Raw genomic sequence first — 10707 nt, 5'->3', positions numbered from 1 at the left:
AGATCCCTGGGAAAATAGATAGATTGATAAGATATATAAAAGAGAGAGAAATGGAAAGAAGGAGAGAGTTAAAAAGAGAAATAACACGGATGAAAACATTTATTAAGGCAAAGCTCAACTGATCAAATAGTCAAACAAATGAAAATATACAGAATATGGAGTAATAGCACTTTTGTTCTAGCGGATACCCTCCAGAACCATCTAGGGCTACATCTACTTTCTGTTCCTAAGTTTCAAAATTAAAAATCAACAGAAAGATATCCTGCTACTTTCATATAGGGACTTGTTACTTCGCCCCAAGCCTCTAGAAGAGGGCATGAAAGGTAAGAAAAATAGCCTTGAACCACCCAAAGACCTTTCTTCATAAATTTACAACCCGTCAGTTCTTAACTTTGTGCCTTATTTTAAAAAGCTGATAATTAATGTAAAAAGTTATTTCATGAAAGTTGGAAAATATGCAATATGTTACAGCACTCAGTATGAAAGGTTTGAAATCGATAGGAAGATTCTATAACAAGTTATGGACACTCCTGAAATGTAGAAAATCCTTGCTTTTCAGGAGAAGGAAGAGAGTTAATGAAAACAGTACTTTTCCTTCCCTTTTTTCTAAATATTTTTAATATCAACTACCCGACCTCCGTTATAGTACTCCCCACTCCCCTTATCATATACATCAGAGAACACCCCCCCCCCCCCCTCCTTAGGGTCAGGAGAAAGGCACATGCAGAAGATTTAATATGCCGCTAAAGTTTGGTCATTATTAATACAAAATGTATTGTTTTTAGAATCCAAAGAAACCTTAGCATTCAGTTATTACTCTATTAATCTCTTTCTCTCTCTCTCATATTCTCTCTCTTACTCTTTTTCTCTCTCTGTCTCTCTCTCTGTCTTTCATATTCTCTCTCTCTCTCTCTCTCTCTCTCTCTCTCTCTCTCTTTCTCTCTCTCTCTCTCTCTCTCTCTCTCTCTCTCTCCCTCTCTCTCTCTCTCTCTCTCTCTCTCTCTCTCTCTCTCTCTCTCTCTCTCTCTCTCTCTCTCTCTGTCTTTCATATTCTCTCTCTCTCTCTCTCTCTCTCTCTCTCTCTCTCTCCTCTCTCTCTCTCTCTCTCTCTCTCTCTCTCTCTCTCTCTCTCTCTCCCTCTCTCTCTCTCTCTCTCTCTCTCTCTCTCTCTCTCTCTCTCTCTCTCTCTCTCTCTCTCTCTCTCCTCTCTCTCTATCTCTGTTTCTCTCTCATATTCTCGCTCTTACTCTTTCCTTCTCTGCATCTCTCTCTCTCTCTCTGTTTCTCTCTGTCTCTCTCTGTCTCTCTCTCTCCCTCTCATATTCTCACACTCTCTCTTTCTCTGTCTCTCATATTCTCGCTCTTACTCTTTCTCTCTCTGTATCTCTCTCTTTTTCTCTCTCTTTTTCTCTCTTTTTTTCTCTCTCATATTCTCTCTCTCTCGATCCTTCTCCGAAGAGCCCAACTTGGACCTCAGTGAATGCCATTCCCAAAAATATTAAACCTTCCTATCACAGCTTACTATAACCCCAATTAAGCTGTAACTGAGGTGTTAAAATACCTATGAGGTGAATTTAGGCCTGGATTGGAACCATCTGATCTACTGCAGCATAATTTTGTGGCAGTGGTGACCCGACTCATCAGCCATGAGCATCTCAAATGGTACAACCAGTGACCCACTGTGTTACAATTATAATTAAAACTTTTCCGCCATTCATTTTAACTGTTTTGTTATTTCCTTATTGATTACTTTTACAACATGCCAATTGTTGGTTTAAAGGGATAAAAATAAAAATAATGAAGTGTTTTCTTTAAACTTTACGTCTACCATATAAACTTTAAACTTTTATACCCGTTTTATTATCTCCTTATTGATTACTATAACAGCATACTAATTAATAGATAAAAGCGATAGATAAAAAGGGTATTGCACTGTTTTCCTCCAACTTTTACGCCAATTAAAAGTCACATTTGTTGTAGAATTTATTAGTATCTAATTGATAACTGTAATATTATCCTATGATATAAAGTAATAAGCTTTTTTTGTCTGTAGCCAAGGATCTCGCTAACGGCTAAACCGATATGGTTCATCTTTACAGTGAAGCCTCTTATAGAATCTGAGATGGTTTTAGGCTATTTATTTAAAAAAAGTCTGGGTATGGTTTTAGGCTATTTGCTGCCCTTCGAATGTAGAGCCCCTAGATGCTAGGGGCGCAGCCGCTAGTAAATAAAGAAGTAGAAAACATTATTGGTCATTTTCAACTGGAGTGTAATCTTTTTTCCAGTATGGCTTCGAAACCGATTAATATCTGCTGGATTAGAACCAATTGTCAACTATACTGAAAAATCATGTAAAGCATCATATTATAGACAATATTCTAGAATAACAACCAGTTTTGGAATGCCGGGCCTAATACAATGTGATAAACTATTGTTTATTTAAGATGTAACTTTTAAGTCTGACTTAATGCCCTATAATGGCTAATTTATAGATAGATTAACTTCCTAATATTGAGATTATTTTAATTAGCAGAGACAATCAACGATTACTTTTAATCTTTACATACAATATGACTAATCTTAAAAAGGCAGTTGAAGGATTTTTAGTCTTTTATGTTAACGCAAATAAAAAATTATTTGTAAATATAAGGGGGGGATAATTTTATGATGATAAAAATCTAGTTGGACCTTAGTCTGTAAATTATACTGATAAAAAAGTTTTCTAAACACGTTCTCTCATTAGTTGACTCAAAAACTTTGTGTACCTAATATTTATTTTATATTGACAGAAATTTAGAAATCTTCAAACTTCTTTTAATGTTTAAATATTTCTCAAGATCATTTCTTTGATTAACTTATTTTCAAAATAGTGTCTAAAATGTTAAATGATAGATATTTTGTGCTGCGCTATTTATGAATACTAGCGGCTTCGCCCCTAAGCTCTAGGGGCTTTGCCCCAAGAGGTGATGAAAAAAAATTTGGGCGAAATACGTAAAAGGACCAAGGAAATCCCCTACAAAAAAAATGGGGGGGGATTTTTTGTTTTTGGGGGGGTTGGGGGTGTCCCACCCCCAAAGAAAATAGCCTAAAACCACCACAGGACCAGTAGGTATATTCCCTGAAAAGTAGAATCCGATCAGTTCAGTGGTTACCGAGATCTTAAGGGACGGACGGACAGACAGACAGATGGACGGACAGACAGACAGACGGACAAACAGACAGACATCTTTCTACTTTGTATTATAGATAGACGTTACAGCCTTCTAGTTATTTTTTTTTTTTTTTTATGTAAAATGACCATTAGTCTTTTTAATGATAGAATGGTGCAAGGTATATGCAACCTCCATCCATACACGTCCAAACATGCATTGATGTACCAATTTACGGCGTTTTCCCTCATAGTGCCTAGTTGAGCACCGAACCCTTCCCCACTTCCACTTATTTTGAAATAATATTGAGTATTTTTTCCTTTGTAATTGTTTATTACTTTAGTTTAGGTTAGGTTAGGTTATATTGTGTACTGGGTAGCCCATTAGGGTTGGACAGTCACGCAGGTACAGGCCCAGCAGGGTTGAGTTCCCCCACAGAGGTTTCTTATTTTCAATTTAAACCCTTCTTTGAAGACCAGGGGCGTATTAAAACCCCCCTTAAGAATAAAAAATTGGAAAGGTCTGCCTTTCCCTTTTTTTAACCCCCCCCCCCTCCCCCCCTAGGAAAACAAATTGTGTACGCCCCAAAATATTTGGTGAAAATTTTAATTATTATAAAATTACTCATATATAGACATTGACATTACTACAGCAGTTATTTTTTCTTTCGTTGTTTTTGGTCAATCACCCCCCCCCCCCTAACATTTACCTTATTCGTTCGAAGTAATGTCTCTCATTAAAAATAACGAGTAGTCCATATTTTGTACAAAAACAAGGATGACAACATCCATAAAAGCATAAGAAATCAGTCAGAAAATAAACTCTACCAAATAAAGAGTAACCATTCATTTTTAAAAATTACTATTACTTAAAAATTTGTATAAAAACTTCGTAAAAATGAAATACTTTCATTTTGAGAATTAATTATGGAGCTGCTTTGCTTTTAACATTATGCCTATTGGTCCTAGGAATACTTATTCTAAAAATCAAATGAATAGGATGATTAATCACTTACACAGGGATCACATGAATTCGATAGGACAATTTTAACCTGTATAAAATAACGATACTATATGTTATGAACAGACGTAAGGACCGACCCTAAATACAACAAAGCTTCGCTTTAAAAAAATATGCATAAATAGAAAACGTTAGTAAAAAATCAATATAATTTAATTGTTGTGAATAGACGTAGAATAATTTTTCCATTAATTGTTACGTCGACACCTTTTTAAAGTGTAATAAATTTCCAGGGCTTGGCAGCAGCGCGTCAGCCGCTAATAAGCCGCCAATTAAAACCCGTCTAGGTGTAAAGCAAATTTTACTAAACAGACGGATCCTAATTTTAGAAAGAGTTAATTTTCTAAATATATCTATTTCTAGGCAATACCTGTGTGCCGAGCCCATCAAATTTCTATTTTGAAAAACAAAAGGCTAAATTTCGTAGTTTGCTAACCACCACCCTGTGTTTTGAGATATTTAGCTCAAAGCCTTTAGTAGATATTGAAGTTACAACTAACTAATTAACTCTTTGATAGCAGTAATACACGTTATTACAAATGTCTTCAGAATTACTCCCCCCCGTATTTAAAGCAAATGGTGATTTGTTAGCCTACTTGAAAAATACAGGAATTCGCCAAGCAAATAAAAAAATGTCCATATATTTATACATTAATAAAGTAATTGCTTTTAAAATAAAGAATTTTAAGTTGTTGGGCTCGACAGCCGAGTGTAAATTCCTGTGAGCCTAAAGGGAATCAACCTTTTACATTTAAAAAATCAGCTGGAAGTCTAACCTGACCCAAATATGACAATCCCTCTTATAAAAGCATCCAAACGGTTTTAAATTTGAGGCTAAAACACGGATTACGAACGGCTGCCGAGCCCTGGTTAAAAAATGACGCCAAGTAATAGTAAAGCGGGAATTTTCTAAAATCTTGATTAGTTGGTCACAACTAGCCTTTTCCGAACTTTTCCACTGATTAGTTTTCTAAAGATGGGTTAATTTTGTTTATCATCATTGGAATTTACATAGATTTAACCTGCACTGTCTTATCCCTTAAGATCCCTGACAAACTCTCCTAAAAATTTATAAATAGAACCAATTATATTAATTTTATAAAAAAGAATTTAGTGTATTACATATCATATTTAAGTGACACTTTTAAATATTCAAGTTGTATAAGTCAGACCTTGACCGCTCTTGCCAAAAATTTGGTTGAGTTAGAATGGCCCTATAAATTTCAAACTTTGCATGATGATAGCTGTAACAAAAATGCATTATCACTTTCTAGAAAAATTGATTCTAAGGACGATAAGACATAAATTCTTTGAATGTAATTGGGTCTATATTTTGAACCATTCTGTATTAAAACAATTACACATTTTTTATGGTTGGTATCATCCTTGTTTTATTTAAAAATATATTATTTAATATGACATAATAATAAGGTTTAATCTTTCCAATTAAATTTTATATTTATACACTTATTATAATATAAAATTTTATGGTATATAAATAGAAAAAATATTTTAATACTTTAAAGTTTACCTAGAGTTTATGTGTCACATCAAATAGTAGCTGAGCAGGTTCAAGTTTGGAGTGTTTTAATTATCTGCTTTTGCTTCGCCCCTAGCATCTAGATGCTTTATTTCAAGGTATATAAAGGCCTAGAACCATCCAAAGGACCTATGTAAAGCTTCCCAAAAAGGGAGAACTCTATCAGTTCAATAGTTATTAAAATCTTAAGCTTCGGACTACAAAAACTTACTAATTTATTTGTTAGGACTAGCGGCTTCGCCCCTAGCCTCAAGGGACTTTGCCCCAAGAGGTGATTTAAAATAAAAATTAAGGCAAAATTCGTAAAAGGACCAGGGAAATCTTAAGCAAATTCTTTAAAAAAGAAGGGGGGATTTTTTTGTTTATTGGGGGGTGGGGGGTGTCCCACACCCCAAGAAAATAGCTTAAAACCATCACAGGACCAATTGGTATATACCCTGAAGAGTAGAATCCGATCTGTTCAGTGGTTACCGAGATCTTAAGGGACTGACGGACAGACAGACGGACAGACAGACGGACAGACGGACAGACAGACGAACGGACAGACAGACGAACTGACAGACAGACATCAATCTACTTTGTTTTATAGATAATTTTATGATTTTAAAATACCTACATTGAAATAATTTCTCTATCTGTATTATTTCTTATTCTAATTTTCAACTTTAAATTAAATTATTTTCTCATGTGCAAATATAGATAATTTGCTAATAGCTTAATATTTTTATATTGCTGAAAAGTTGTTATTACCTAAGTATTTAACGGTTTTTCATTATAAGAAAATGCATTTTATGCTAAAAACCGAATGAAATTGAATGTATGACTCAAAACAATATGATTCATTTTGGTTCTGATTATAGTTATATAAATATTGCAAAACTGTTCCAAAGTATTTTCGTCTTTTTATCAGGGTTGAGGATCACGGATCTTAAGGGATAAGACAATTTGCGATAAATAAATGTGCATCCCCAATAATTATTTCTCGCATCGTATCATCGTACCAAGGATATTAAAAAATAAGATTTAAACCAGTTTTGTTTTATTATTCGTACAAAATTAACTGTAATAAGATGCTATATACATGATTTTTCAGTATGCTGAGAATCGGTTCTAATTCAGCGGATATTAATCGGTTTCAGTTAGCTTTATTTTGTCACCGAGAAAGGACACACCATTTTTTTTACTCCCCAATATCCTACAACATAAAGTGAAAAATGTCTAACAAAGTGCTTTTTAAATCAAAATCTGATATTACTAATTTTTTCAATAGTGAAGCTAACCAATCTCGCGAAATCAAGGATGGTGACCTAACAAATATTAAGCAGTTAAAGCTTAATAATCTTGAAGAAACATTACTTAATTTCTGTTTGAAAGCAAATCAAAAAATCTTTGAATTGGGTAAGTCTATGGAAAACCTAAAAAAGCATAATGGCTTGGGAGAAGGAGAGGAGGGCGTGGGAGGAGGTGCAAATGCTTCTGGTAACGGAGGAGGAGAGAGGAGCTCTAACCCTCAACAAGAGAGAGGTAGGGCAAGGGAGAGAGAGGAGAGGGGGCGTGAGGAGTGGGATGTATCCAACAACTTCAAGCACAAATTTAATAGACTTAACAATAGATTAGACTACTTAGAGAGTCAAGTCGATGAAAACGCAACTCGCCTTAGAAAAGGAACACTGATTTGTTCCTCCTCTAGCAAAGAGGGACATAGCCTACTACAACCTATTATGGCCAGGAGTAATGGTGCAAATGTTAGTACCAACAACAAATGCACAGAGGACGAACTTGTTCAAGTCTTGGAGCTAATACAGAAGAAATATAGGGTACAACTTGTACCCTCCAATATATCAGCCTCTCATTGGCTTCCCAATGGTTCCTTTATTATAAGATTTAATGATAGAGGAATTAATTCACCATGGCAGAAGCTGGTGGAGGCCATGGCTGAAGGAGGAGACAGGAATATCAACTTATTCCTAAACTTCAACCTCACCAGGAAGAGGTTGTCTTTACTGGCTGAAGTGCGAAGATTCAAAAAGGAGAAGAAAATAGAAAAATATGAGGTCAATGAAAATGGCCAAATATCCATCAGAGTGAGGAGCAAATGGATGAAAGTAACTCAACATTATTCAAAAAAGACTGACATTCAACCAAGTGAAATGATTTACACATACTCTAATTATAAACTTCAAACAACTGTAGAGGATTTGTATTCTCGCTCGTAAATTGGTATATAGTTATAAAGTTATGTAGATACTACTGACACTCTAAATTATTTTCTCTGTTATTTGTTTTACAATATAACACACACACACACTCACGCGAGCGTCTCCTCAACATAATCACATTACACTTCCCCTTACACTTTTTTTTACTCAAACGCACACACAAATAAAATTCCTCTTTTCTTTACCACACGCACGCACACGCACGCACACATTCATTTATAATTATATACTCACACTTACATTTATTTGTATTTCTAATTTTTTTATCATTTATAATTTAATTACAATGTTTTTGTCAATCACTAAAAGTTTATTTTTTCTTTGTAAAATGGCTTATATTCTACTTTTCGTTTTGTTAATCCTTAATGGTTTTTTTCAAACATTTATTCTACTTATTGTTTTTATTCATTTTCATAAGTTTAATTTTCTTTTTCTTAACCCTTACTTTAAAATACATTTTTTTGGATATCTTTTGCTTAAAATGTTTTATAAATGGAGCAAAATAGGATTCTGAATTTTGAATTAAACAGTAACTTTTTCTCAATTTTAAATAATGAAACGATAAATGAAGATTTATTATTTAATCCATATGAAAATATTGATATAAAATGCCAATACTTTGATATTTGTAAAGTTATAAACCAATTAAAATCAAAGAAAGGTTTAAAAATTATAGGTTTAAATATTCAAAGCCTTCAATCAAAATTTATTGATTTTCAAGAATTTGTTGATGAATTCTTGAGGCAAGGTTGTTATCTTGACATTATATGCTTAGGGGAAATCTGGAACATAAAAAATGATGATTATGTTAAACTAAAGGGGTATGATTTTATATACAAATGTCGATCTCAATCTAATGGAGGTGGGGTTGGTATATATATAAAAAAAGGTATTGCATTCAAGGAAATAAAAGCTTTATCTAGATTTGAGGAAAAAATAATTGAAAGTTTAACCTTAGAGATTAGTATTGGGAAAAATGATAAAATATTTCTAACAAACGTCTATAGATCAAATTGTAAACATCCTAATCTAACTGAAAGTGAGCAGTTAGACAGGTTTATCAACTTGTTCTCTGACTTACAAGCAGATCTAAATAGCCGCAGATACCCTTCCTATATTATTGGGGATTTAAATTTTGATCTATTAAAATTTGAACAACATGATAAAACTAGATCACTACTTGAAAATAGCTTTGCAAATGGTTTCTTAGAATTAATCTCATTGCCAACTAGGATCACTCATACAAGTGCTACTCTCATAGATCATATTTATACCAATGATAATAAAAATAAGTTTGAGTCATTTATTATTACAGCAGATATTTCTGATCATTTCCCTACTTGCACTATTATTCTTGACAAAGTTAAAGAGTCTGGTCCTGTTTTTATTCAAACTCAAAATTTTAGTGAGGAAAATATTTCCTCTTTTAAACATGATATGTTAAATGCTGATTGGAGTTCTGTGTCTAATAATTACAGTGCTCAAGATGCATATAATAAATTCTATAGTATTTTTAATGAGTCATACTCAAGACATTTCCCATTTAAAAAAGTTAAACTAAATAAAAATATTCATAAAGTTGAACCTTTTATGACAAATGCTTTGCTTAAATCTAGAAAGACAAAATTTGAGTTATATGACATTAAACTTAAAGAACCAACTCAAGAAAACATTTCTAAATACAATGAATATAGAAAATGCTATAATAAAGCAATTAAAACAGGGAAAAAATTGTATTTTCAAAAATCTTTTGAAGAAAATAGTAATGATTTGAGAAAAACATGGTCAATATTAAGGGAAGCAATAAGGAAGCAAAATGACAAAAGTTCAGTCATAACTGAAATTTTTAGTGATGGGGTTTGCTATAAGGAGGGGAAAGATATTTCTAACAAATTTAATGAATTTTTTACAACCATTGCAGATGATATTACAACTAAAATAAATCCATCAGATAGAGACTGCACTTATTATACCACTGCATCTGACTCCATATTTTCATTTACTCATATTCAGCCCAAAGATATAGTAACAATTGTAAATGGTCTAGAGTCTAAATCAAGCCAAGACATGCTAGGTGTTTCTAATAAACTTATGAAAAAAATCATTGAAAATATTGCTATTCCTCTCACTCACATTATAAATTTATCCTTACAGTCAGGCAACATTCCAAATGAGCTCAAAATAGCCAAAGTTTTGCCAATTTTCAAACTTAAAACAAAAGAATCGGATCTATTAAGTAACATGTCTAATTATAGACCAATAAGTCTTTTGCCAATCTTCTCAAAAATTCTTGAAAAAATAGTTGCAAATAAACTTACTGCATATCTTGATGAAAATAACCTTATTTACAAACATCAATATGGCTTTCAGAAAAAAAAGTCAACCATACAGCCCATTTTTCATCTAATAAATGAAATTGTAAAGAATAGTAATGATAAAAAGTATACAGTTGGAGTCTTTTGTGATTTACAAAAAGCTTTTGATTGCTGTTCTCATAGAATCTTGCTGGACAAACTTTCTAAGCTTGGAATCAATGGTACAGAATTGACATGGTTTAAAAATTACTTAGCAAATAGACAACAATTTGTTTACATCAACAATGAAAAGTCTGATATGAAATATATTAACAAAGGTGTACCTCAAGGTTCTATTTTAGGACCCTTACTATTTTTAATTTATATCAATGACTTAGCTAAATGTACTACTCTATTTACATTACTTTTTGCTGATGATACCAGTTTTTTAATTTCGGGTAAAAACCTTCATGATATTATTGATA

At 32.9% G+C, this 10707-nt stretch overlaps 1 protein-coding gene across 1 annotated transcript in view; it reads left to right on the top strand.

Annotated features, from left to right (window-relative positions):
• The first annotated feature begins 1595 nt into the window (after nt 1-1595).
• LOC145322693 (uncharacterized) overlaps nt 1596-10707 on the top strand; it is a 96753-nt gene continuing 87641 nt past the window's right edge. Inside the window, exon 1 of the mRNA XM_080164905.1 lies at nt 1596-1662. Coding sequence (XP_080021031.1) covers nt 1647-1662 — 16 coding nt within the window. The 5' untranslated portion in view covers nt 1596-1646. The remainder of the gene's footprint in view (nt 1663-10707) is intronic.

This window comes from Acartia tonsa, chromosome 6 (assembly GCF_053477335.1).
Source record: "Acartia tonsa isolate MP-2025a chromosome 6, ASM5347733v1, whole genome shotgun sequence".
NCBI classification, from domain to species: Eukaryota; Metazoa; Arthropoda; class Copepoda; order Calanoida; family Acartiidae; genus Acartia; species Acartia tonsa.
This window is presented reverse-complemented; position numbering and strand designations above follow the sequence as displayed.